At 37.6% G+C, this 27,554-nt stretch overlaps 2 protein-coding genes across 6 annotated transcripts; one reads left to right on the top strand and one right to left on the bottom strand.

Annotated features, from left to right (window-relative positions):
- The first annotated feature begins 294 nt into the window (after window positions 1-294).
- Window positions 295-27,537, top strand: LOC119783710 (cytochrome P450 3A30-like). 4 transcript variants are annotated; one of them, XM_038285353.1, is made up of 14 exons: window positions 295-413; window positions 542-635; window positions 735-769; window positions 920-1,019; window positions 1,167-1,280; window positions 20,160-20,248; window positions 21,157-21,299; window positions 21,404-21,531; window positions 21,664-21,736; window positions 22,768-22,928; window positions 23,003-23,070; window positions 23,134-23,292; window positions 25,672-25,834; window positions 25,934-27,537. In XM_038285353.1, exons 1-14 carry the CDS (start codon window positions 343-345, stop codon window positions 26,033-26,035), a joined length of 1,500 nt encoding a protein of 499 aa, XP_038141281.1. In that variant the 5' UTR covers window positions 295-342; the 3' UTR covers window positions 26,036-27,537. The 4 variants fall into 4 exon arrangements, with proteins under 4 accessions (XP_038141281.1, XP_038141280.1, XP_038141282.1 ...); XM_038285352.1 differs by having other exon boundaries at window positions 735-787; XM_038285351.1 differs by lacking the exons at window positions 295-413; window positions 542-635; window positions 735-769; window positions 920-1,019; window positions 1,167-1,280 and adding exons at window positions 17,409-17,553; window positions 17,684-17,777; window positions 17,878-17,930; window positions 18,063-18,162; window positions 18,315-18,428.
- Window positions 3,003-16,926, bottom strand: LOC119783709 (cytochrome P450 3A30). 2 transcript variants are annotated; one of them, XM_038285349.1, is made up of 13 exons: window positions 16,768-16,925; window positions 16,522-16,615; window positions 14,574-14,626; window positions 14,340-14,439; window positions 14,134-14,247; window positions 7,812-7,900; window positions 7,572-7,720; window positions 6,268-6,395; window positions 6,107-6,173; window positions 5,862-6,022; window positions 3,750-3,976; window positions 3,505-3,667; window positions 3,003-3,186 (listed from the first exon to the last, which is right to left on the bottom strand). In XM_038285349.1, exons 1-13 carry the CDS (start codon window positions 16,836-16,838, stop codon window positions 3,109-3,111), a joined length of 1,494 nt encoding a protein of 497 aa, XP_038141277.1. In that variant the 5' UTR covers window positions 16,839-16,925; the 3' UTR covers window positions 3,003-3,108. The 2 variants fall into 2 exon arrangements, with proteins under 2 accessions (XP_038141277.1, XP_038141276.1); XM_038285348.1 differs by having other exon boundaries at window positions 5,862-6,173; window positions 16,768-16,926.
- Window positions 27,538-27,554: the final 17 nt, after the last annotated feature.

Raw genomic sequence — 27,554 nt, 5'->3', positions numbered from 1 at the left:
TGATAAAAACAAATTGTATTGTTTTTTCTTTCATATTAAAGGAACTTTAATGTCTCTTTTTCTTAAGATACAATTTATGAGAGAGGTCCATTTAAAATGGCTTTACTCTGTATATGTTGGAAAAAAAGTATAAATAAATTTTGCATTTTGCTTCATTCATTTTAATATCCAGTCATGTTATCAGATTTATGGTTTCTTGTTTATTTCAGAATGAGGACAGAGGGTGAAGGGTTACGTAACACTGGGGGGAGGGAACACATTTCCTGTTCCTCCAGTTGCATTAAAAGAGTTACTGTAGAGCTCAACAGACAATGGACTTTCCATCAACACCAACAAACAGCCATGGGCTTCCCTCCTTTATTCTCCTTCGAAACATGGATTCTTCTCATCTCATTTGTCTTCATACTTGTTTTGTAAGCACTTTCTTGAAAATCAACAGACACTTGCATTTTAAATGGAGCTATTCTTTGAAATAAAATGCATCAGGATGTAGTTATTGCCAGGGGAATAACATATACTTGCTGTACTGCAACCTGTGCAGGTATGGCTACTGGACTTTTGGAGTTTTTGAGAAGTTGGGAATTAAGGGACCCAAACCAGTGATTTACTGGGGGACAGTTGGCAAGTATGACCCGGTAACTACATACCACTAAAGTAGAAATTAAGATTGTTTTTGTGGTTTCTATTGTACAAATAAGTCTCATGAGTGGGAAAAAAATATATATTTTTTCCAGGTGTACTTCTTGGATGACATCGAATGTGCTAAAAAGTATGGAGAAGTATGGGGGTCAGTGCAAAAATTTTATTTTAATAATTGAACCGCGCTGGCATCTGTTTTGATATCTGAGAGTTATTTCATCTACACTGTTTTATGCTGCACCTCCAAGCACTGACATCTGTGTTGTGTGTGATTATTTAGCTCTTATGAGCTCAGGACACCCATTCTGGTTGTGATGGATACAGAAATGCTGAAAACCATCCTGGTCAAAGAATGCTTCACATTCTTTACCAACCTAAGGGTAAGAAAAACACAGACATTGAAAGGAATGCATGGCTAAAAGGTCATTTCTCTTGTCCTTGATAGAAGCAGTTTAGTTTTTTTTTCTTATAATAGTTTTCCAATGTGCCTAAAAACATCCACAAATAAACATTTCCTTTTTCATAAGAACTTCTGTCTGAATGGGGATCTTTATGACACAGTGAATGTTGCAGAAGATGATGAGTGGAGGAGAATTCGTAACCATGTCACTCCTTCCTTCGCCTCTGGACGTATAAAAGAGGTGGGCGTGTATGTAGAGTTTAGGTTTGAAGTTTACTTGCACTTATTAAGGACAATAACTTCATATTCCTTTTTGCTCTTGAACAAGAAAATATATACTTTGTAAAAACAGGGTTCAGTTCACAAGTATACAATCCTTTTGAACTTGTGAACTTGCTTGGGATTCTAGGGGATCGGGACCGTCTGCCCTTCTATCAGCCATTCATGGTGTATCTTATCCATTAGCATCAGGTTTATTTGTGGTGCCTGGCAACCAGGAAGTGTAGTTAGCTTATTTAGCCAGTAGGTGTGAATCCTGTCAGGGCCCAGTGCTGTCCAGCTCTACAAATGTAAGACTCTTCCTTTGATGTTGACTACTGTGATACTAGATCCTGTTCAGGCAGGTTGTTGTGGTCTGCTCTGTGTGTTGCAGCCTTCTCTCATATTCTCTTCCGGCATTGCCCTGTCTGTAACCTTGGTTGGGGATGCTGTTCTCTTGTTTTTCCCCTCCACTAAGATGGTTCAGTGGAGACTATCTGGTTTATTCTCCTGGCTTCTATATCTTTGGTGTACCTCTTAAGGGGTTAGCCAAGGCAGTCTTTGCCTAGTAGTTTCTAAGGCCTCAGGTAAGGACAGATCACTGTATTTTCTTCTGCTCCAATAGCTGGTTAACTTCACTTCATGCTGCGTTGAGTCTCCAGTCATCGTTTCCATTAAGGGGTATTGCTCCTTGTGGCAGTTCATGTTATAGTATACATTGGCTGTTTGTTTCCATTCATGGTCAAAGTAGGGATTGTCCATAGTTCTGTATTTGCATCTTGTAGTAGACTTTAAAGCTGCAGTCTGTAACATTGAGAAGAGAGCAGACTTGGACGCCACTCCCCCACCCTCTCTGCTTCACTCATGGCCCACCTCCAAGCTCCACCCCTCTCACAGCATCTGCGCGGCTACCGCATGCGACCAGAAGCGTCCAAGCAGCGTACGCGGCATGGAGTGTGAACCGGTAAGAGCGATAACACTCACCTCCAAGCAGCTAGATATAAGATGCTGGTTATACCGAAGTTTGCCGTGTAAGCAGTTGTCGGCAGGGGCAGTAAGGGCAGTTTCTCTTTCGCTGGTGGCTGTCGCTCCGCCATGACTTCCACGCGCGTCCTCCTGACAGCAGCAGCCGGGCGGCAGCGGCAGGTTAAGCAGTGAGAGAGGGGGGGGGGGGCGGGATTCAGCGTGTGTGAGCTGTGATTGACACTCCATCAGACGCTCCTCTGGCTGTGATTGGTTGTTTTGACTCTTCCCGAATTATTCTTTCCAGATTGAAATACAGGCAGTAGGCGGTACCAATTGAAGCAGTTTTTTTCACAGGTTACATATCATATGTACTGCTGTCTGGGCATAGGGACAGTTTTAGCCAATATGACAAAAAAGTGATTTTTAAAAACTTACAGACTTCAGCTTTAAGAGGGTACTTCATGCGGTCCTGCAAATTAGTTACAGGGGACTCCGAGTTTCTAGTTTAGCCTAGTTTAACTGCTCTGACACTCAACATACCAGCCATTCTTGGGACTTGGTACCCAGTCTTGTGTCGGGATGATGATGCTATCTCTGCCCAGAACCCACAGTTGGCTCCCCCTAGCTGTAGCATTTGTATTTCCCTAGCATATAATATAAGTAGCAGTTTAATGGAGTTTTTGCTTTAAAACAAATGTTTTACTGATCACTCAGTTAAGGTTATACAGACGCGGAGACATGCAATGGTAAATTTTTATTAAACTTTTTCTGTGGAATAACAATGTAAACTGCACATAGTGAAGGTATAAAATCTGCCAAACTGATGTATTCCTTTGGCTGGTAGATCAGGAGCGAGGCACCAGCTTCAGTTGGATGGGTCTTTTCGGTGCAAGCAAACCCTGGACATCCATCTCAAAAGGGATCTGGCAGATAATTCAATGTTTAGGAGAAAAAACAGTAAAGATTGCACAGAAAAACATGGCGTCTGTTAATTAATTTTAAAAATTCATCAAAAAACCACAACACCTATTGAGAGATGCCTCATGGCTTTTAAACTATATTGCTTCTCACAGCATGTGAAACAGAATGATATCAGCATAAATTACTGACAAAAGCTCCGTGATAGGCAGAGTTTATAAACTTTGGGTGGACAAAGATAAAAGTCATAATGTTACGTAACACCAAAACAAGGTACTGTTTCGATTACCAATAAAGGAAATTTCAGGTTACTGTAGTCTCACCTCAGTCTCTTTACAAACAGAGAAGCTGTACTGCTGGAGAATCTCTACCACGGCCAATTTGATCATCACCAGAGCAAATCTCATGCCAATGCAGTTCCTTGGCCCAGACCCAAAAGGCATGTATGTGTATGGATCGATTTTGTCCTTGTTTTTCTTGCTAAATCTAAACAGACAAACACAGAAAATATATATACAAACACACATCTACATATGCATTATATATATAATGTGCATTCTGTCTGTACCTCTCAGGCTTAAATTTCTCAGGTTCAGGCCACATCTCAGGATCCCTGTGCAGAGGCCATGTGGGGATCATGACAACCATGTCTTTTGGAATCACAAGGCCATTTATCTCCACAGATGCCTTGGCCACACGTTCCAGACGTGGAGCAATAGGAAACAGTCGCAGAGACTCATTGATGACGCTGTCCAGGTACTCCATCTCCATCAAGGGCTGATACTGAACAGGAGCCTACAAAAACACAAGCATGCATGTTTAACACACAGTGTTGCAGCACACAGGCCAGTTAAAATAACATTGATATCTTTAGAAGGTTGCGATTTTTAATAAAAATGAATTTTACTGTTTACATTTCCTTTTAATATATTTATATATTTTTTTGTAACTGTTTACATTTCCTTTTCCTTTTAATATATTTATATATTTTTATTTTTATTTCACGGTAGCTGTTATGGAAGTCCCAAATCTCATTGTATCTGTTGCAGAATATAATGACAATAAAGGCTTTTTGACTTGACTTTGACTAAAAAACTGTAATTAATATTATATACATCTGAGTTAATTTCAGTTGATTCAGCTTTGCTGAACCAATACTCTTGACATTACTGCAAAGATGTTCTAATGTGTTTCAGAGTGATGATGTTGCTGGCTAGCCTTGTGAGACCATCCTGATCTCGCGAGCTTTCAAGGTTTCACTCACAGATCAGTCTGGAGACTCTCCGTTAAAGAAAATTTGGAGCCGTTCACCAAACGAACATCCAATCAGCGTTGGCTTTGAGGCGGGTTGAGGTGTGACGCAACGAGAAGCGCGACAGTTCAGTCTAAAGAACATGGTGGCTTCAGCCGATGAAACTAGCGTTAGCGTGGCTACCGAGCAAGTTTTATCGGAATTACACTGTATTTCTTCACTGAAAGAAGAGCAAAACACTGCTCTGGAGGCTTTTCTCAGAGGAAAAGATGTTTTTGCTCTTCTCTCGACTGGTTTCGGCAAGAGTAGCCTTGTTTGTGGTTGTGTTTTCGTCATCGCTCTGTTAGTACGTCATATGCTTCGTTGATCTGATTGGTTTATTTGGCCCAATTATCACCAACTTAGGCCAATCAGCTATGGATTGGATGGATATGCAGAGCAAATCCATCTGGCGGAGTCAGGTTAGTTGCTGGCTACTCAAGCACAGGAATGCAATTGTTATTAAAGCAGGTGTTAGTACTTCAACAACAAAATCACAAGTAAAGTAATGCAGAAAAATCACCAGCAGAATGAAGATTGAAGATTTGGGGGAAATGACCTTGCTGGATTTCTCCACTCTGCCTTAAGACTCAATAGGACTTAATATGTAATCTAGATGTAATACCAAAAAAATAATACTTCATCTTTGAATACTTTATTTTTTCTCTTTATACTGTTATGGCTAACCTTATTCTCCTCACTGAAGTCTTTTGAAACATAAACTTCGATTTTTAGCTAAGCCAAATAACCACATTCCAATCAGTGATTTACAGGTTTCACAGCTTTTTCAAAAACATATGAAAAAAATCAACAACTAGGCCTCAGTTTTTGTGGATGACAATTATTTCGCCCTTCATTTAAGATACTTTTTTAATACAAAGCTAGTGAAGAAGTTCCAGATTGCAGATTTGACCCCCTTAATAATAGGGTTCTGCAAGAAAGTGTGAAACTGACCCAGCATCTGCAAGTATTATGAAAGCTGAGACCTGAGACCTCCTAGTGGAATATTTTGGTGTTGCATTGCATAGAAAATTGGACCAATTTAAAGTATTAACCCCAAAGGAAACCTTAACACTGTCATTTCTGTGAAAATCTGAAATCATTTCTGTTAAACAGGATCTTCCTCCACTGGAGACAAATCAGAGGTAAAGTGGACTTCAGAAAACGTTTTCGGTTTCTGAAAAAGGTTATTGAGAAAGAAATGCACCTTAAAAACATTAACTGTGTTCTTGTAGTTCAATGTTCAAGTATGGAGAACTTAAAAGCCTGGAAAAATGTCGAACCTCATGTTTCTTTCCTTTAAGGATTAAAAAAACTTAACCAAATTGAAGTTTGTGACCTAAATGTCTTTTATCTTTGCTGATTATTCTAATTTTTTTAATTCTGTACCTTGTTGGGGAAGGTGGCATCAATCTCCTCCTGAAGCGTTTTCATCACCTCTGGGTTTGTAGCCAGATTGTAAGCCAGGAAGGTGAGAGAGCTACTGCTTGTTTCAAAACCAGCAAAAATGAATATCATGGATTGAGATAGAATCTCATGGTCATTTAAACCTGTAGAAAACAACAGAGTTAAATGGTTCACAAAAGCAAGTTGTGTAGCATGTGTGAATTTACTTGTGTTGAAGTGTGCCTCACTTTTTTCCTGTTGCACCTCACTGTTCTTTTGGGAATCAATCATCAGTTGTAGAAAATCTATCCGACTCTAGAAGTAAACCAGGGAAGGTCAGGTCACGTTCTAAAGCCTGCTAGGACAAAGATATCCTAATACTGGAAAAGAACGTTGTCCTTGACTCTACCTTGTCTTTGCTGCCTTCACGGTTAGCTTTGATCTTTCTCAGAGAAGCATAGAAGAAGTCGGTCACAGATGCAGGAAAAAAAGAAAATTCAAACTTTTCAAGTACGGGACCGAGAAAGGGGAAAAATGCTGAAATTAAAGAAACAAAAACATCTTTTAGTAGTGGAATAGGAAGGTCAGGAACTATTTTGGCTGTTTTAGTTTGGAATTTGTGAAAAATGAATTCTGAATAACAAATAAAAGCATGACATAATTAGATAAAAGTACAGCAAACACTATTTTTAGATGAAATTAAAAAACAACATTTTTAAGTGTCCTTTTCATTTTTATTTTTTTACGATACGAGAGTTCTGTTTTTTTTATTCTATTCAGTCCACTTATGATTACAAAATATTTGCTAAAGCCTAAGCTGAGGCTAACTTTATGTGCTCTCAGTTGCTTTTATTGTATGCAACCTTTTCATACCACTGTAAGGCCAAGAGATAAAAGGCTATATTACCAGGGAGACACTATCACAGCTGCTGCTATGTCTGATTTATTTGTGTTCAAACAAGGAAAACATTATTGTTTTAGCCTTATCCTTTTTTTGAAAAACCATTAAGAAAAAAATTATATTCTTTCAGAAAACCTATGAGACACCTCAGGTATTATTTATCAACATCTTTACTATAACTGCAGCAAATAAAAGCTGAATTGGTTGAAGCATCTCTGACCAATTTTAGTTTTAATGGGGCATAATGCCAGGCAGAGCTAACAATTTGTCACAATGCTAAAACTGTGACTTAGTGCTTTAGCCTTATAAAAGGAAATCTGGTAGGATAAAAGTTTCCATTATAGCACTTTGATAATGAGCCTTACAGACTTTAATCCAAGTCAACTACTGTGTAGTCTTTCCTTTGCTCTCTGCTGTGCAGATATATATTTTTTATATCTAAAGGAAACATAATCCAGGATATTACAACTTTTTTATTCTCTTTTTGTTCTATATATACTCTTTTTATATTGTCTGTTGTATTTTTTATCCTTAATGACATTTTGCTTTAACTCTGCCCTTGTGCTCTCTATAAGCTACTGGAACCAGAATTTCCCTAAAGGAGTAATACCAAGGGATAAATGAAGTTGGGTCTAAGTCTGAGTCTACAGTGAGGCACAAACACTATATAGATATTCTTAGGAGGTTGTTATTCTCCAGTCTTATGAAAGTTTTTCTTCAGTCTTTTGGTACTCTTCAATTGAATTACAATATTTCGAAATATAACTTCACAAATGTCAAACATTGTTGTAAGACTCAAAGGAGAACTTTACCGACTGCGAGGAAGAGGGGGTTTAAAAAGTCAAACTTCAACATCTTCTTGATATTTGTCACAAACGGGTCGGCTGGGTTGTTCAGGGAGTCGATGTCTACACTGAAGGCCGTGCTGGTTACCACATCCATACTGTACGATCCAAAGAATCTAAATTCAAACACGAATATGTTTAAAATAAGCTCACCAGCTTTGATAGGAGTGAAATTAGGCATCATTTCTTGGTGATTTAAAGTCCTACTCCTTTAGCTCTAATGGTTCGTCCTTGTCTGCCTTCTTTTTCATGCTGCGGACCAGGTTAGCAGAATGATTCTTCATGATTTCAAACATCTGAAACACAAATAGACATGAAAAAAGAAATCATTTGAAGTCCATGCAAAAGAAATCATATGTTTTTGCGAAAAAATAAATGCTGCACTGTTCTTTAATGGCATAAAGTAAATGTGCGTATGCAACAAAAGATTAATTTATTTAAAAGCTTTTTGTCGATCCTTACAGACAAGGATGTGGTTGGTAGAATCAATGATGGTAAAGTTAAAAGATGTCTCTTAACATCTAGATCACCTGTAATCTAACTGTAGCATCATTACCAAGATGGCGGCATAGGTGTTTTCACGTCTGTCTGCGTTACCTGTGTCTGTGTTTTTAATGAATTAATTGGGCTATATTTCTTAGATTTTTTTGGATCACGTTTTCCTCAGAGCACTTCTTTAAGTGGCATCACAAAATCGTAACACTATGGCGATGAGTAGCCATAAACAACTATGCAAGCCCAGGCCTAGGCCTACTCAGTCACGTAGGTCTGGCTGCACTTTCAGACTCCCAGTTTATCTATCATTTGTGTTTGCGCTGTACTCACCGTTCATGGGCGTCGTGGGAGCTGCGAATGATGATGGATTTTATAATTCCTCTTGGCGGATTGTACTATCGAATGCTGGAACTGGGTTGTGTACTGACACGAGCGGATTTGCACCCCTAACTGGATGTGTTGCTGAGCCCCTTTGCCCGACCGAACCTGTCAGCTGGCCCGAAATTGGAGAATCTCGGTTCATCTGTGGCAGGCGCGGCAGGGGAGCCGCCAGCAGCGCAACAAGATCAGCGCTTTGGATTACCATTCTTCTGTGTTTGTCAGGTAACATACATCCAAACCCAGGACCACTAGTGACTGAACTGTCGAGTCCCGATGTTTTGAAAAACAGCAGTGGCTTGCGTTTCATCCATGTCAATGTGCGCAGCCTTATAAATAAAATCGACGCTATTCGCATATGGGCTAAAACGACGGACAGTGATATACTCGTTTTATCTGAGACCTGGCTCAAACCTGCGATTACGAACAATATGGTTTACATCGAAGGGTACAATATCTATAGGACGGACCGTGGGAAAAAAGGAGGAGGGGTGGCCATATATGTAAAGGCCTCCTTGGACTGCTGCGAGGCAATTAGTAAACCAACGTTTTTCGAACTCTGTGCCATTAAACTCAATCTCCCCAATGGCGCTTCCTTGACAGTAGTAGGTTGCTACAGGCCACCATCGGCAGTGGCTGGAGCATCTGCGCTGCTGTCTGACTTCCTGGGAAAGCTGTCAAGCGAGTACATCGTCTTGGGGGATTTAAACTGGGACTATAGCCCCATTTACACTACCCTTGAAAAACCGATCCAGGCCGAGACCGGTCCGAGCTTGGATCGGTAACCAGGCCAAGCTCAGTTTTGACGACCGTTCACACGTCACACTTATCTCGGTTATCTCGACGCCTCGACTCCTCGCCTCCTAGTGACGATGTGCGGTATTACTGCTAGGATTGAAGGAGGGACTCAAGCAGCTGGTGGCGGTAATGCACCAAACGCTGTTTGTCAAACGCCGTAAAACCCAAGAAGAAGAAGACGAAGGAGGAGGGAATCAAGCAAATCAAAATGGCGGCGCCCGTCACATTCAGAAAGTTATGCTTTATTATTATTGCTGTACTTCCGTGTTTGCGGTGGGTCAGGCGAAGACGGCAACCTTGCGCGGATGTACTTGAGAAAGTCGGTACTTGTGAATCGGCATGTTCAGCCAGTCGGCGATGACGCTTTCTGCTCATGCGCTCTTGTTATCAGAGAACCGAGCCAGGAAAAAACCGAGCCGAACCCACCTCGGGAACTGGTCTGCAGTTAGCGCGGTCCGGTTATGTTTATCTCGGTTCAGTTCAGGTTGTTTCCGTTCACACACGACAAGTTATCTCAGTTACTGAGCTCGGACCGGTCTCGGCTCAGTTTTTTAAGGGTAGTGTAAACGGGGCTTATCTCTCGTCGTCCTCTGCATTAAGAGACTTGTGTGATGCACTGCAGCTGACTCAGCTGATCAAGTCACCTACACGCCTTAATATTAAATGTATGGACAAATCTACGCTGCTTGACGTTATCCTGACCAATGCTCCACACAAATTTTCTGCGGCTGGTGTTTTTTATAATGACGTCAGTGATCACTGCATGGTTGCGTGCGTCAGGGACTGTAAAATGGTTAAGACCAAGTCACGGTTTGTTTTTAAACTACATCTTAAGCGTTTTAATGAGCAGGCATTTCTTCATGATATTTTCCACAGTGACTTAAATGCAGTTTGTTTTATGGATGATGTTGAAATGGCCTGGGATTATTTTAAGAAAACTTTTTTAGCCATCATTGATAAACACGCCCCTTTTAGAAGATTTAGTGAGGGGCAGGGATAACCCCTGGTTTAATGATTGTATTGCTACTGCAATTAGAGAACGTGATGAAGCATGGGTAAAAGCAAAAAAATATAATAGTGATGCAAGCTGGTTGAACTACAGGGTATTAAGAAATAAATGCACAAGACTAATAAGAAGTACAAAAAATGAGCATTACCTTAATTTAATAAAAGAAAATCTCAATGACCCTAAGAAATTTTGGAAAGCAATAAAATCATCATCAGGCGATGTGCCACCTCCCACTATCCCTGAATATATTGTAACTAGTCAGGGAGAAATTAGGGATAAACAACATATGGTAGACACTTTTAACATGCACTTCATCAATGCTGGAATTGCTACTCAGTCAACTCGTCCGGCAAATGTTAGCAGAGGTAGGCCTACAATTACTGTTCCAGATCCAAATATGAGTCCAAACAGTTTTAATTTCAGCTGTATTTCTGCTTATGAAGTTCAGAAGGCTTTGCAAGGACTAGACTGTAAAAAGTCTGCTGGGCCTGACCAGATTGAACCGTATTTTCTTAGGACTGCTGCTAACTTGATTGCTGAGCCTATTGCCTCAATTTTTAATCTTAGTTTATGTAGTGGTACCATACCTACATCTTGGAAGTCTGCTTTTGTCCTCCCACTTTTGAAAAGTGGAGACCCTTCCTTATTGGACAATTATCGCCCAATCTCTAGATTGTCTGTGCTGGCCAAACTGTTTGAATCTCTTATAAACGAGCAACTCAAACTTTTTTTAACTGAGAACTCAATTTTAAACCCATTGCAGTCTGGCTTTCGACAAGGTCATAGTACAGTCACAGCTGTTACCACAGTCACAAATGACATTTTGAATGCTTTAGATAATAAGAAGTCTTGTGCTGCAATATTCATTGATCTTTCTAAAGCGTTTGATACAGTGGACCATGATCTTCTTTTGAAGCGATTACAAAGAATAGGCTTTAGTGATACTGTACTACGGTGGTTTTCAAATTACCTTAATGATAGAACGCAGTGTATTGTAATTGATAACTATACCTCAACATCATTAGAAGTTACAATGGGGGTCCCACAAGGGTCAGTTTTGGGTCCAATTTTATTTTCTCTTTATATACAGGTGCTGGTCATAAAATTAGAATATCATGAAAAAGTAGATTGATTTCAGTAATTCCATTTAAAAAGTGAAACTTGTATATTATATTCATACATTACATACAAACTCATATATTTCAGATGTTTATTTTGTTTAATTTTGATGATTACAAATGACAACAAATGAAAATCTCAAATTCATCATATCAGAAAATTAGAATATTACTGAAGACCAATAAAAACAAAGGATTTATAGAAATGTTGGCCAACTGAAAAGTATGAACATGAAAAGTATGAGCATGTACAGCACTCAGTATTTAGTTGGGCCTCCTTTGGCCTGTATTACTGCAGCAATGCGGCGTGGCATGGAGTCGATCAGTCTGTGGCACTGCTCAGGTGTTATGATAGCCCAGGTTGCTCTAATAGTGGCTTTTAGCTCTTCTGAATTGTTGGGTCTGGTGTATTGCATCTTCTTCTTCACAATACCCCATAGATTTTCTATGGGGTTAAGGTCAGGAGAGTTTGCTGGCCAATTAAGAACAGGGATACCATGGTCCTTCAACCAGGTACTGGTAGCTTTGGCACTGTGTGCAGGTGCCAAGTCCTGTTGGAAAATGAAATCTGCATCTCCAAAAAGTTGGTCAGCTGCAGGAAGCATGAAGTGCTCTAAAACTTCCTGGTATGTGGCTGCGTTGACCCTGGACCTCAGAAAACACAATGGACCAACACCAGCAGATGACATGGCACCCCAAACCATCACTGACTGTGGAAACTTTACACTGGACTTCAAGCAACGTGGATGAAGTGCCTCTCTTCTTTTCCTCCAGACTCTGGGACCTTGATTTCCAAAGGAAATGCAAAATTTACTTTCATCAGAGAACATGACTTTGGACCACTCACCAGCAGTCCAGTCCTGTTTCTCTTTAGCCCAGGCAAGACGCTTCTGACGCTGTCTGTGGTTCAAGAGTGGCTTGACACAAGGAATGCGACAGCAGAAACCCATGTCTTTCATACGTCTGTGTGTGGTGGTTCTTGAAGCACTCACTCCAGCTGCAGTCCACTCTTTGTGAATCTCCCCCACATTTTTGAATGGGTTTTGTTTCACAATCCTCTCCAGGGTGCGGTTATCTCTCTTGCTTGTACACTTTTTTCGACCACATCTTTTCCTTCCCTTCGCCTCTCTATTAATGTGCTTGGACACTGAGCTCTGTGAACAGCCAGCCTCTTTAGCGATGACCTTTTGTGTCTTGCCCTCCTTGTGCAAGGTGTCGATGGTCGTCTTTTGGACAACTGTCAAGTCAGCAGTCTTCCCCATGATTGTGTAGCCTATAGAACTAGACTGAAAGACCATTTAAAGGCTTTTGCAGGTGGTTTGAGTTAATTAGCTGATTAGAGTGTGGCACCAGGGGCCATCAATTTTGAACCTTTTCACAATATTCTAATTTTCTGATATGATGAATTTGAGATTTTCATTTGTTGTCATTTGTAATCATCAAAATTAAACAAAATAAACATCTGAAATATATGAGTTTGTATGTAATGTATGAATATAATATACAAGTTTCACTTTTTAAATGGAATTACTGAAATCAATCTACTTTTTCATGATATTCTAATTTTATGACCAGCACCTGTAAATGACTTGGGTAAGGACCTAAAGACAGCAAAAGTGCATCTTTATGCAGATGACACTATTTTGTACACCACAGCTTCATCAGTGAATGCTGCATTTGCACAATTGCAGTCTGCTTTTAATCATGTACAAACATTTCTTATTGAATTAAAGTTGGTACTGAATGCTAAAAAAACTAAAACAATGACATTCACACATTCACGATCCTCACCTAACATTAGTGTTTCAACACAAGATGGCACTAAAATAGAAGGAGTATCATCTTACAAGTATTTAGGCATCTGGTTGGATGATAAGATGTCCTTTGGTGTCCATATTGAGAGCCTCTGTAAGAAACTTAGACCAAAGTTGGGTTTTTTCTTTAGAATGAGGAAGTGCTTTCCCTATCTTGCGAGGAAAAGGCTAGTTCAGAGCACATTCCTGTCAGTGCTTGATTATGGGGATACACTGTATATTCACTCCAGTTTATTCTTACTTAAAAAACTGGATGTACTGTACCACTCTGCCTTACGTTTTATCACAGGTGCATCAGCTAGGACTCACCACTGCACTCTCTATGAAACTGTACAGTGGTCTTCTCTTTACATGAGGAGAAAAATTCATGTACTGACTTTTATTGCCAAAGCCCTTATGGGTAAACTACCTTTATACATTTGTAATTTACTTTCCATTCGAGATAGTACTTACAGGACTAGGTCATCAGAAAAAATACTTTTACATACTCCATTTACAAGAACTGAACTAGGAAAAACAGCATTTTCATCATTTGCACCTAAAGCATGGAATGAACTTCAAGCCACTTTAAATCTTGAAGTACTTCCATCCATAAATTCTTTTAAAGACCTGTTAAAATCATCATTCACTGACAGATGCAACTGTTTTTGATTGGATGCCTTGTTTTCTATTTGCTTTTTGGTTGTATGTGTATGCCCAATCTTGTTGTGTTGTGTTTACTTTTGCCTAGATGATATGTAGCTGTGGTTGTCTTGTCTCCTGTGGTTTTATGTTAATGTAACTTTTTAAGCCGCCTTCTTGGCCAGGACTCCCTGGAAGAAGAGTTACTTTAACTCAATGGGACTTTCCTGGTTAAATAAAGGTTAAATAAAAAAAAATAAATAAAAATAAAAAAATAAAATCTTTTTAGGGCTCACCTCCTTCAGTCTCCCAGAAGTGAAAGAAGGAGAGAGGACACCTCGGATCCTTTTCCATTGCTCATCCTCAGCGATGGACACGGCGTCATACAAGGGCCCATTCAGACGGAAATTCTTTAAAGGGGATAAAACAGCAGCTGATGAGAGGCAACATTAAACATGAATTACTGAGACTTTATAAAAGTTGTAGAGCAATGACTGCATACTCTGCGATTGGTGAAGAGAGAAAGGCATTCCTTAACCAGAACAGCCTTTATGATTTCAGGATCTGCAACACACAAGACAGGCTGGCGGCCGTCATAAATGCTAAAAGATAAAAATGAAGCAAACAATTTTAACTATAAATTTGTATTTTTATTGTTTCTGTCTTAAAGACTGCTTAGCATTTGACTAGATTATAAAGACTGCTTTACAAAAGTAACTACAACCTGAATACTCACCCCCATATTTTCCCGTATTTCTGATAGCATTCTTGATCAAAGAGGAAGAATCCCTGGTTACAAAAATAAAATATACACTTTAATATACTTTTAAAAAACATTTTATAAATTTTTCACCAAACTGAATGAATAAATCATTAGACCACTCTCAAAATAGTTGTTTATACTTAGCAATATTACATTATGGTGTCTAATATAATTTACAATTTCATTTGCAGTCAAAACAGCACAATAAAAAAGTATACTTCTACCTACTAGACTAATCTACATTAGAATACTGGAACTTAAAATGTAGTGCATCAAACCGGCCCTATTTACATTTTTCACAGAACCTACAGATTGTAAATTTAATACATATACAAAAAATGTATTAACCAGAGAAAATAACTGCATAACAAATTACATTCCATCTGATTTGTACTTTTAAATGTGCATTAATGACCATATAAACCATAAATAGACTTAGGTGTTCTAGCCTACTCTGTGCAACCAGAACTAGAACCAAACATGGAGAAACAGAATTTAGTTCCTATGCTCCACTGATCTGGAACAAACTCCCAGAAGACTGTAGAAGTGCTGAAAGCCTGAATCCTTTTAAGTCAAAGTCAAAAACTCATTGGTTTAGAACAGTTAAACTATTAACTGAGGTATAATTAGTTTAAAGCTGTAATCGAACTGTTTTGTTTGCTTTACTATCTTCTCTTATCATTTTTTATATCTTTACTAAATTTTATTTTGCCTCTATTTTACTGCAAACTCATAAAAAAAACATTTCTTGTGAGGACTAAATTACTACTTTTTACCAAATTTCCTTCAGTTCATCATGGCAACTTACAACAATGAAACTCTGAGTAAAATATTAGGCTGTTATATCGAGAAATTCTCTTGGATGAAAGAATAAAATGCAAACAGCTTTCTCTAGAAGTTTATGTATGTGTTAAACATATGGGTAGATATATTTAACTTTGTGACCAAGTCACGTCACAAAATCATCCCTTTCGCCTCTTTAATTATTTGCTCTTATAATTTGGGTTCAGTGGTTTCTCTTAAGCACAGGATTAATAAATGATGTTTTGCTCAAAAGGCAATCTGTTCTCTTATTAGATATTTTTACTCCAAACACTAGTTTTATTTATTTATGTAATTTTATTCTTATCTTATATTATTCCTATATCTTATTTTTTTACTGTATATATGGGAGGGTGTAATTATACTGAATTTATTCTGTTTTATTATATTATATTTTGCTTTATTGTACTTCTGTAAATGGTTGAACTGCAATAAAAGAATATCCTGCAAGGGATTAATAAAGTAATCCGGATTCTGATTCATAAAAAAAGCAATTAGTGCAGGTAATCAGAGCAGTTTAGATGATTATGGATCATAAAGTGACATGTTGCTCAACAATGTTTTGCATCAGCGTGAAATATGTTTACAAGACTTTCTATGAATGTATACTTAAGAAATAAATACCGGTAAGTTCCAAAAAAGTCTATTTACTCAAATAGTTTGTTTTGGTTAAACTTAACAGAGCATACAGGCTGAACACCTTTAACCTGTTCTTCTTGCCTTAAGGGAAATGACTGGCCTTTATTCCCCATAAAAGGTGATTTCTGGAGCTGTTTCTTCCTCTCATTCCCTCCTCCTTTCTCCTAATGAACTGTACCACCATAGTGACATCATATATTGTAGCTGACAAAGTTTAAAGGTTATTCAGTGAATGCAATTTTACATTTAAATCAGCTTCATGCTTTTAAGATTTTCACTAATTCATCAGATGAATACACTTTAGATAGTCGATTGTAAGACATTTGATATCTTTATTCAAACTCAACCTGTAGTTTTTGTACAACAGGTTGAGCTTTAAAAGTAATATATATATATATATATATATATATATATATATATATATATATATATATATATATATATATATATATATACGTACCCTTCGATAATGCAGCATTGTTCCAAAAAACGGGATGGGTTTGGGGCCAGAGATCCCTAATCTTTTGAAAGCCCCATAAGGCCAGTAGGCATACCTGCATAAAGACAAGACGAGTAAAAAAAACAAAACCAATAAATATTGAATAAAAGAGAATAAATAAATAAGTTACAAGACATACCTCTTGAATTGAATTAAGAAATATAAAGAAAAAAATAAATAGATAAATACAGAATAATTAACACTCACACTAGGAGCAATGTGACAAAGGCAATCAGCAGGGTCCATGTCTCAGCAGAGAAGTACAAGTAGTGACCCATGTTTCCTCTTGGTGGAACTACGATTCTCAGTGAAAACAGGTGTCACAAACTGGGCCTTTTATCTCAGCCTGTACTGCCCTGTTACGTAAGCCAAAGAGTGTGAGAGCCAATGAAACCTGAGCGTGTCGAGGGAATATTTGTACAAGAAAGAAAGATTAGCTTATATGATAGTGTCTTTTTCCAAATATGTTTTCTGCTGTTCTGTGAGCTTAACTAATTATTCTGCAGGTTTAAAGAATGCATAACTACTTTAAGGTTGAATGATAAAAAACAAAATGTATTGTTTTTTTCTTTCATATTAAAGGAACTTTAATGTCTATTTTTCTTAAGATACAACTTATTAGAGTGGACCATTTAAAACAGCTTTACTGTGTATATGTTGGAAAAAAGTATAAATAAATTTTGCATTTTGCTTCATTCATTTCAATATTAGTTTTTTAGTTTTCTTTGTCTTGCACTGTTTTAGACATGTCCAGTCATGTTATCAGATTTATGGTTTCTTGTTTATTTCAGAATGAGGACAGAGGGTGAAGGGTTACGTAACACTGGGGGGAGGGAACACATTTCCTGTTCCTGCTCCAGTTGCATTAAAAGAGTTAGAGCCTAACGGACATTGGACTTTCCATCAACACCAACAAACAGCCATGGGCTTCCCTCCTTTATTCTCTTTCGAAACATGGATTCTTCTCATCTCATTTGTCTTCATACTTGTTTTGTAAGCACTTTCTTGAAAATCAACAAAGTCACTTGCATTTTAAATGGAGCTATTCTTTGAAATAAAATGCATCAGGATGTAGTTATTGCCAGGGGAATAACATATACTTGCTGTACTGCAACCTGTGCAGGTATGGCTACTGGACATTTGGAGTTTTTGAGAAGTTGGGAATTAAGGGACCCAAACCAGTGATTTACTGGGGGACAGTTGGCAAGTATGACCCGGTAACTACATACCACTACAGTAGAAATGAATATTGTTTTTGTGGTTTCTATTGTACAAATAAGTCTCATGAGTGGGAAAAAAATATATATATTTTTCCAGGTGTACTTCTTGGATGACATCGAATGTGCTAAAAAGTATGGAAAAGTATGGGGGTCAGTGCAAAAATTTTATTTTAATAATTGAACCGCAGCGGCATCTGTTTTAATATCTGAGAGTTATTTCATCTCCACTGTTTTATGCTGCACCTCCAAGCACTGACATCTGTGTTGTGTGTGATTATTTAGCTCTTATGAGCTCAGGACACCCATTCTGGTTGTGATGGATCAAGAAATGCTGAAAACCATCCTGGTCAAAGAATGTTTCACATTCTTTACCAACCGAAGGGTAAGAAAAACACAGACATTGAAAGGAATGCATGGCTAAAAGGTAATTCCTCTTGTCCTTGATAGAAGCAGTTTAGTTTTTTTTTTTTTTCTTATAATAGTTTTCCAATTTGCCTAAAAACATCCACAAATAAACATTTCCTTTTTCATAAGAACTTCCGTCTGAATGGGGATCTTTATGACGCAGTGAATGTTGCAGAAGATGATGAGTGGAGGAGAATTCGGAACCATGTCACTCCTTCCTTCGCCTCTGGACGTATAAAAGAGGTGGGCGTGTATGTAGAGTTTAGGTTTGAAGTTTACTTGCACTTATTAAGGACAATAACTTCATATTTCTTTTTGCTCTTGAACAAGAAAATATATACTTTCTAAAAACAGGGTTTAGTTCGCAAGTATACAATCCTTTTGAACTTGTGAACCAGCATATTTCCAGAATATACACTCAGTCTAATCTGCCTATCCACTGTTAAGTCAGGTATACTGTATCAAATAGCCTCATGGCAGCATGGAGCGAAAGAAGTGCAGATTATTTTGCCAGGGAGCAACAACTGCAGAGTCCCAGGTGGCTATTGATATATATATATAAATGTGTGTGCATGCTGAGAGATTCTTTTTAGAATGAAAAAAATGTTTTTACTTATATTTTATTTATTTTACTCAATTACTAAACTATCATTACACATATCTATCAAATATTTCTCTTATATGGGAAAAAGACAGCTTCACGGCAGAACAGTATGTTTCCTTGCAGCATGAAGGTCCTAGGTTTGATTCCTATCCTAGGTTCTTTCTGGAGGGAATTTACATCTTCTACTCATGCATGCGTAGGTACTTTGTCTTCCTCACATAGTTCAAAAACATGACTGCTACAGTAGGGGGGTTGAGGTGTGAATAAGTGTGTGCATGGTGCCTTCTGATAGACCGGCTACCTGTCCAGGTTGTAACCCCGCTATGACCCCAATGGATAATAGAATAGAATAGAATACTGTAAAGTGTTTTAACAATATAAATACTAATTCTAATTAGCAACACTGTACCAAGTATTCTGCATAGTGGCGGTATATCGTCTTGCTAGGGGTCAGTTTCTAACCCAGTGGTCCTGTTATACTGAGAGAAATACTTAAAGGTAATGTGGAGGATCTTTGTGACATTTTGAAAAGACCCACCCTCTCCACTTAAAAAAAAAAAATGCATATGCACAACCCTGTACCCACTCCCGAGAGGGAACACCTATTAAAAGTGCGCAAAACCATGTACGAGCCCATTTCTCCTCGTGCACGCTCTGTTTAAAAGCTGCCACCAGTAGGTGAAAATGGGGACGAGCATGTAGGACAGCCTTACGTAAACATATCACCAGAATCATTGACAACGCGAAGGACCACTTATTTTGATTAAACCCAGGGAAAAGAACTTTCTCCACTACACTTTTAAACTTCTAAAATAAATACCTAGCATGTAAAAATAGAATATAAACACAATTAGGTGTACAAAAAAATAAATAAATAAATCATAGGTTTGGGGACAGATAAAAACATGGTAACCATAAGCTTCTCAAATACCCTGAACCTAAACCCTGTTAAAAATTGTACCAATATTGAATCTACAAACTCCTGGACAAAATGCATAGATGTTTGTCGTGTATGAACAAATTACAAGACAAAAAACTGAAAGATTTTCTCCACACCTTTAACTGAAAACAGTAAAAATGTGTTGTACATATTAGCCTTTTCTGTATCTTCATGACTGACATTAAAACAGATACATTTGGGGCTGCAGGTGTATATATACGATCCCAACTCATTCCCTCCATGATTGAATTAGACAACAATTTTAAAAATTTTACCCAGAAAACCTTTTTTCTGATCATTTTTTTTATATATTTTCAGTGCATCATATACCTTATATGAAGATGATGATTATGAACCAAGACCGCAAACTGTTGATAAAGGAATATCTTTAACTGCTGGAGTAATTTCCTTTCTCTTCTTCTGCCTTAAGATGTTCAACATAATGCAACATCATTCCAACAAACTGATCCTGAGCTTGCAATCTAAGGTGGACAATGATGAAGTTATTACCATTAAGGAGTGAGTAACCCTGGGGAAATCACAGAAATGACACAAGATGAAAAACATCATATTAGAAAAAAAACCCATGTGCACTTTGAAAAGCTTTTATCATCAAACAGATTATGCCTTAACAAAAAACAGTTAGCTTTTTCTGTTTGGCTTCTTTGTACTTTCATGAAAAACCATGAAAGTTAAATGTTAACAGGAATCCTATTTTGAAATCTATTTGAATAAGTATATTTGTTTCTACTCAAGTTAATGTCAGTGGTAATCTAAAATCAGATGGAATTGGACTATTAAGGCTGCCAATTTAGTCTAAAAATACACATGGGAATTAGCAGTGGATGCTTCACATACATAGTTTTTTGTTCTAAATGTACACTGGGTGAAATAAGTGGAAATTAACAATCTTTAATACTCTTAAAATTAAAACAATAAAAAAATATTGAAACTATTGATATGATTTGAATCGTTAAAATGAGCGATGAGACGCACATTCACATTGGGACCGTGTCTCTTGATTTTCTCCAATACTTGGTCTATTTTTGAAAAGCTGAAGTTTACAGCAGAGCCAACTGGATCTGTGGTTTGTAAATGTACGGAAACGTAACCACAATTGCACTATATCTGTTACTTTTATGAAAACCTACACATTTTTCACCTGTATGCTATAAGCCTATAGGCCAATATTATGGTCTGCTTTCCTCAGCTTTTTATGCCTGAAAATACTTTGAGTCTACTTTTACACTGCTAATGCATTTATCAATGACTTTTAAGGCCATCATTACAGTTACACATCCATAACATTTAATCTTTGTATTGCTTTGCATTTGAGATACCAAGCTGCACGCACTCTGGTACTGAACAATTATCTATTCTACAGCTTTCTAACCCCAGCCGCTGGCTATATCTTGTGTGTATTCTAGCATATTTGGACCCTACAGCATGGATGTGATGACAAGCTGTGTATTCAGTGTGGACCTGGACTCGATCAATGACCCTTCAAACCCCTTCATTACCCATGCCACAAAGCTTTTCAGATTTTCTGTGCCTCTGTTCTTGTTTCAAGGTATTTCTGCTTCATTAAAAAACAAAAAAAAAAACTTTTACGTCATTATAAACAGTTTTTGTTTTATTCTGACTTAAGAATATTGGCTTCTTATGCTTTCTCAGGGTGTTTTCCAGTCTTTATTCCTCTTTTGAATTTCCTTGGAGTTTCTTTATTCCCCAAGTCCTCTACTACTTTCTTTAGAGCTGTTGTGGAGAAAATCAGGGCAGAACGGAGTGAGAGCTCAAGAAAGGTTTGTCAAGAAAAACAAGTCCTGAATGTTCAAAAATGTATGTGCTGATTCTTTAAGTTAAAAGGTTAAAACAAAGCTTGTTATGACATACATTTTACTCACACTTGCTTCTGTCCAATTTTTATCTTTCAGAGTATGACAGACGTTCTCCAGTACTTCCTGAACTATCAAACAAACAAAGTCAGTAAAGAAAGAGAGACTTGGGGTAATTACCACAGGATGTACTTTAAGGGCTTGATTTTAAAGTAAAAAAAAAAAATCCCATTTAATCCCAGAGGAATAAATGTGATTTTTTTTAGATGTAAAGTGAGAGAATTCTGTACTAGATATGGCAGGAAAAAAGGAAGGAACAAAAAGAAACGGGAAAAAAAATAATTCAGGACATCAATATCTGCTGTAAAATCTATTTTTCAACAGATGCTGATAAAAACAAACTTATTGAATTAAAATCTAAATTAGATTTTTTTTTTAAGAGCAGGTGAATTGAGAATGGGGGGGAAAAATGCTTATATTTTAGCAGATCAGAAAAAAACACGCAAAGAAAAATGCAGGTATGGCTCTAAATATCGGAAAACAGACATATAACTAAAAAAGAAATGACTTGTGAAATATTTGCATATGATAAAAACTTATACTTTTCAGAGTTCCCTGAAACTATATCTAACTACTTTTTTAAGGATTTCAGAAATATTAGTACCACACATGACCTGGGCCCCTGGGTGTCTTATATACATATCTAAAATACACACTTTAAAGAATAACATTTTATGGAAAATGTTTTGCAATAAGCTACCACTCGCTCAACATTTAAAATGTAGACATTGACAGTTTAGTGTGATACTTACATTATTTATTTAAATACATATTTTCCATTATTGCCATCCACAATTATACAGCAGTGGTTTTCAAACATGGGACTCACTTTTTCTATTTTAGATATGTCTCTGCTCCAGCAAACTTTTGCAGCCACCAAGGGCTGCAGATGCATGTTAATTAAACATTTATTAAATGAGGTTTGTGGAGGCAGGGAGACACCTAAACCTGCAGGAGAGTGGGTACTGAGTTTCCCACCCATGTTCGAAATCTCCCTCCAAGCTCAGATAAATAGTTGAGGGCCGTGTGTTCAGAAATATTTTAGCACAGGAAAACCTTCTGAAGATCAGGCCTTAAGCTGCCAAATTTTTACACCAATGTTAAGAGGATTTTTAATGGTCCCCTTCATATCCATTCCAACAGGTCTCAACGACCATGAGATCCTTTCTCAACTCACAATGCTGCTATTTGCTGGTTATGAAACCAGTGCCACCACTCTTGTTTTCTTAGCATACACTTTGGCAAGGAACCCTGAAGTCATGAAACAACTGCAACAGGAGATAGACTTAACTTTTCCAAATAAGGTATAACCAGTATTTCTCTGTCTCAGTCCGAATTAAGAGATAAAAATGAAAACTTCTGTGTTTAAACTCCTCAGGGTCTGGTCCAGTATGACGGTCTGATGCAGATGGAGTACCTCAGCAGCGTAGTGGATGAGTGTTTAAGGTAACATGTATTTGCGGTTTGGGTTTAGGAACAGGAGTTAAAAGTGTCTCATTCTTTTTACAGGCTCTACCCCCCTGCTGCACGTATAGAGCGAATGACTAAGGAAACTGTCAGGATCCAAGGAATCACAATACCAAAGAACATGATTGTTCAGGTTCCAGTCTATGCCCTGCACCGCGACCCAGACCTGTGGCCTGATCCAGAAGAGTTTAAACCTGACAGGTAGCTGAGATTAATACCATCCACAGTTTATACCTTGCTAACAAAGGTTTGGAGACTTACCGTATTTGTTTTTATCTTGGCCCAAAGAGGGTAAAGCTTCAAACTGGTTTTGATTGACAATTATTTAATTTTAGGGAGTTGTTTTAAATTGATTGATTGATAGACATTATTGATCTCACAGTGGAGAAATTAATTGGTCAATAGTCAAAAAGAAAGGTGCGTAAAGGAGGAAAAGGTGCTTGGGGGATATATACAGTGCATTTCCATGTATATATACCGTGTATAAATATATATATATATATATATATATATATATATATATATATATATATATATATATTATTGCACTGGGTATTAAAATAGTGATTGCACATTAGTTTTTGCACAAGTTATTGCACAAGTTTTTGCACAAGTTATTGCCGTTGTAGTGCCGCACTGTAAGGTCTGATAGCATCAGGGATGAATGACCTGCGGTAGCACTCCTTTTTACAAACAGGGTGTAAAAGTCTTTCACTAAAGGAGCTGCTCAGCTCCTCTACACTCTGGTACAGGGAGTGAGAGGTGTTGTCCATGATGGATGTAAGCTTGGACAGCACTCTCCTCTAAGCCACTTCCTCCACTGAGTCCAGACAGCAGCCTAGGGCAGAAGTGGCCCTTCTCACCAACTTATTCAGTCTCTTTCTGTCCTGCTCTGAGCTGCAAGGGGCCCAGCAGACAACAGTGTAGAGGAGGGTTGGCGCCATCACAGTCATAGAAGGTTTTAAGGAGGGGCCTGCTCACTCTAAAGGACCTCAGCCTCCTCAGGAAGTGGAGGCAGCTCTGGCCCTTCCTATACAGGGCGTTGATGTTGTGACTCCAGTCAAGGTTATTATTGTTGTTAGCACCCAGGTATTTGAAGCTCTACAAAGTTTTTATTTCTACTTTTTATGGCAAATCCTTCAAAAAATATTATGAAAAAATCCTTTATATAAGATATGCTTAAAATTCTGAAAATGCAAAAACTAGCAAATAAGTGCAATATCCAACAGTCAACTGTTAAGAAGTTCATTGCTGAGAGATGCATCATCCTCCCAAACTAGCCTCCTAATGCTAAGATTTCAGATAATAGCTCTTGGGGATTGACTAAATGTTTAAATGTGTTTGTGACATTTTTTCTTTTCTTTAAATTCAGCTACACTAAGGTTACTTTTAAATGTGAACACATGTTTACTCTTTATCTTGAAGTTGTCCACTCATTTACTAAGAGGAACTTATTTTAAAAAATAATTTGTGACCACTAGAACAAGCAGCGTAAGGAGGCGTATTGTGAGATCCAGTTTAGGAAATGCACCTTTGCACAGACGTTCTCTCAGTCAAGGGATGCACAAGTTGGAATGCACTGCCCATAGCAGTCAAGGACAGCTTCACCTTTGTTTAATTTAAGAAACAACTTAAGCAATAGCTTCTTGGTAACCAGATTTATTATCACTAGGAAGTACATTAGACGCTTAAAAGTGTAGAATCTGGTACAAAGCAGTTAGCAGTATCTACCTCATTTAATACAATGCACCTTATTAGCAAAAAACTTTAGCATTATCTACCTCAATATCAAAAGCACCTTGAAACATAAGCCTTCCTCAAGTATGCAGTCCTGTTCACTGCGTTCTATGTCATCTGTGGGTATTGCATTGCGTTTTCTTCTGAAACGGTCTATTGTTTTTATAATTTTTGAATGTCCTATGTCCTTGTTCCATGTATGTTTTATCTTTGATCTGTATTTCTTGTTGCACGTATCATATGTTTCCTCTTGTACCTGCTGCCCCTATCCTATGGGACCATGGATGGAAACCAGCTAAACCCAAGTGTATTTATAGCTCCTATGTTCATTAATACATGCTGTCCTTTTCAAATAAACATATTTGAAAATAGTCAATAACCAAAACCCCACCAGACACCATGACTAGCACCAAGAGCAAAAAAAAATCTTTAATCCATTTTCTAACGACCTCAAACAACATAAATTTGGGGATCATAGAAAGAGCAACCTGTTTTAGTATTTTCCATAGCAGAGAGTCAGTGAAAGAAATAAATCCTTATTCATCCATCTCATTGGACGGAGTTCATTTCTTAGCAACACTCCCTGTAATCCAATGCACTGCCAGATGTTATTGCTTCCTACTACGATATATAAAAAGAAACTTTTCTGCTTTTTACATGAGAACTGATGGAATTTAAATCTGTTATTGATCCATTTCTATAAAGGTTTGTATACCTGGTGTATTGACTGAAACAGTATGCATGTTCCTTATTGAAATGTATGAAAAGAACAGATAAGCAAGACAAGTGCAGTTGTCATAAAATCTTAGATCAATGGTTCTTTTGTTTTGCTGCTCTTTTTAGATTTAGTAAGGAGAACAAACATAATATCAACCCATATGCTTATCTGCCATTTGGAATGGGACCAAGGAACTGTTTGGGGAAGAGATTTGCTCTGGTGATGATTAAACTGGCCTTGGTTAAGGTACTGCAGACCTATAGCTTTCTGGTCTGTGAGGAGACTGAGGTAATTTTATATAAATAAATAATAAAAATCTCATTGGTCATTTCGAGGAAAGAAAAGAAAAAAAAACATGTCTGACTTTTCTGTTTCTTGATTCCCAAGATCCCTCTGAAGATGCACCCTGAGGGCCTTGTGGGACCTCTGAAACCAATCAAACTAAAGCTCAAGAAACGCACTGTTGTCTCACCAGATGTGGAGAACTAAAGACAACAGCCTGTCTAATTTTACATCACTCAAGGCTGAGAATATTAGTGAATATTGTTGTAGTGTGACTCGACAATTGACTTTGACATTAATTCGGAATACAATATGAATGGACATGTTGAGTGAAGTGGGAGGAAATCTGAGAAAGTGTTTAGATTATGAAGCAAAGTTGACAGATGTGTGTGTACACAGTCTTGCTAATACTTCTATTAGTGATAGCAATGGTTTTCTTACGCCACTGTTCTACAGTCCAGTTCGGAAATATAAGCTGCTGGCAAAAGGGGCATAACAATGTTTGCGTCTGATGATCACGCCTGGTGCCAAACTTCTGTTCAAGCTTAAAAAGGACTAAGTAAACACTATTAAGACATTCACTTGGCAAATATTATTTTATTTGAAAAGTAATGCTTTCCTATTCATAGTCCGTGATTAGTCCCCTATATACCAACGACCACTTTGGCATGATTTTTGTTTACTCAAATTCTTTTAAAATGTAAACCAAATATTTTTGGTGGTTTTGTTAAAAGTGCTAAAAAGGCTATACTGTAAAACACATAGCAAAATTTGTATGTTACTGCAAATAATGTATTTGATATTGCTAAAAATTGGACTTCTCAAGACTAAGGTGGTATGGAGACTGATGGCCAGTCCTGAAGGCCGGCAGAACACACCTGTAGGATACAACTTTTTAATCTCCGATCCCATTTTCTTCCCATGTCACACTGACTGCATATAGAGGAAACAACTAGGCAGGGTGGGCAGATCTGTGCAGATTTATTTTATTTTCCTGGAGATTGACAATGCGCTTTCTGTCCCTCGTTTTTGCACCAGTCTGTACTGCTTGCTGTGTATGCTCTGTGCGACTCCAGAAGTGAATTTTTCCACATGTGATTAACAGATTTTATTATGTATTTCCCCCCAAAGTGGATGTGTTTTACTTTGTAAAACGCATCTCTCTTCATGTCAGACCCATGAAATAGCCGCTGAATTTCTGCGTAGTCTGACTAAAATAGACCTGGGGAGAAAACAAAAAAAGAAAAACATGGACACTGAGGATTAGAGCTAAACCAGAGTGGAGCTAAGTTTATTTTACGTTTCTTTTTTTTTTAACATGTACTAGAAAACTTATTTCATCTTGGCAAGCGACTTTGTTTTTTATTTGTTTTTCTTTACTAGTTGAAAACTTATTTTATCTATGAAGGATTTTGATCACTTTGCTGTGAGTGACATGCACTATAGATAACTAATTGATCATCATTCAACATTTATTGCCAGCAGAAATTTAAAAGCTACAAGTTAAACCCTTAACACTAGCTAGTTGTCACTAATATCAAGCACTGCTTTACTAAAGGGAGAAATGTATTCAAATAATAGAATGAATCAACTGAATATTTCTACATTTTCAATGTTTATGATGCCATCATGAAGTAACTATTATGATTTGAAAGGCAGATAATTATACATTCTAAAAGATTTGGGACAAAAATTCACAAAAAAATATTGTTTATTGTTTTCTTTT

The sequence above is a fragment of the Cyprinodon tularosa genome, unplaced genomic scaffold (genome assembly GCF_016077235.1).
Source record: "Cyprinodon tularosa strain WSP-4 unplaced genomic scaffold, ASM1607723v1 ctg21, whole genome shotgun sequence".
Lineage (NCBI taxonomy): Eukaryota > Metazoa > Chordata > Actinopteri > Cyprinodontiformes > Cyprinodontidae > Cyprinodon > Cyprinodon tularosa.
This window is presented reverse-complemented; position numbering and strand designations above follow the sequence as displayed.

Excerpts from the sequence above, each read along its gene's own strand:
- LOC119783710 (XM_038285352.1), top strand. The coding sequence starts at position 343 with ATGGGCTTCCCTCCTTTATTCTCCTTCGAAACATGGATTCTTCTCATC. Across the intron at positions 21,300-21,403 it reads GCCTCTGTTCTTGTTTCAAG|GGTGTTTTCCAGTCTTTATT; the intron begins GTATTTCTGCTT and ends ATGCTTTCTCAG. Across the intron at positions 25,835-25,933 it reads TGGTCTGTGAGGAGACTGAG|ATCCCTCTGAAGATGCACCC; the intron begins GTAATTTTATAT and ends TTGATTCCCAAG.
- LOC119783709 (XM_038285348.1), bottom strand. The coding sequence starts at position 16,838 with ATGGGTCACTACTTGTACTTCTCTGCTGAGACATGGACCCTGCTGATT. Across the intron at positions 16,616-16,767 it reads TTTGTCACATTGCTCCTAGT|GTATGCCTACTGGCCTTATG; the intron begins GTGAGTGTTAAT and ends GTCTTTATGCAG. Across the intron at positions 3,668-3,749 it reads GAGAAATTTAAGCCTGAGAG|ATTTAGCAAGAAAAACAAGG; the intron begins GTACAGACAGAA and ends TTGTCTGTTTAG.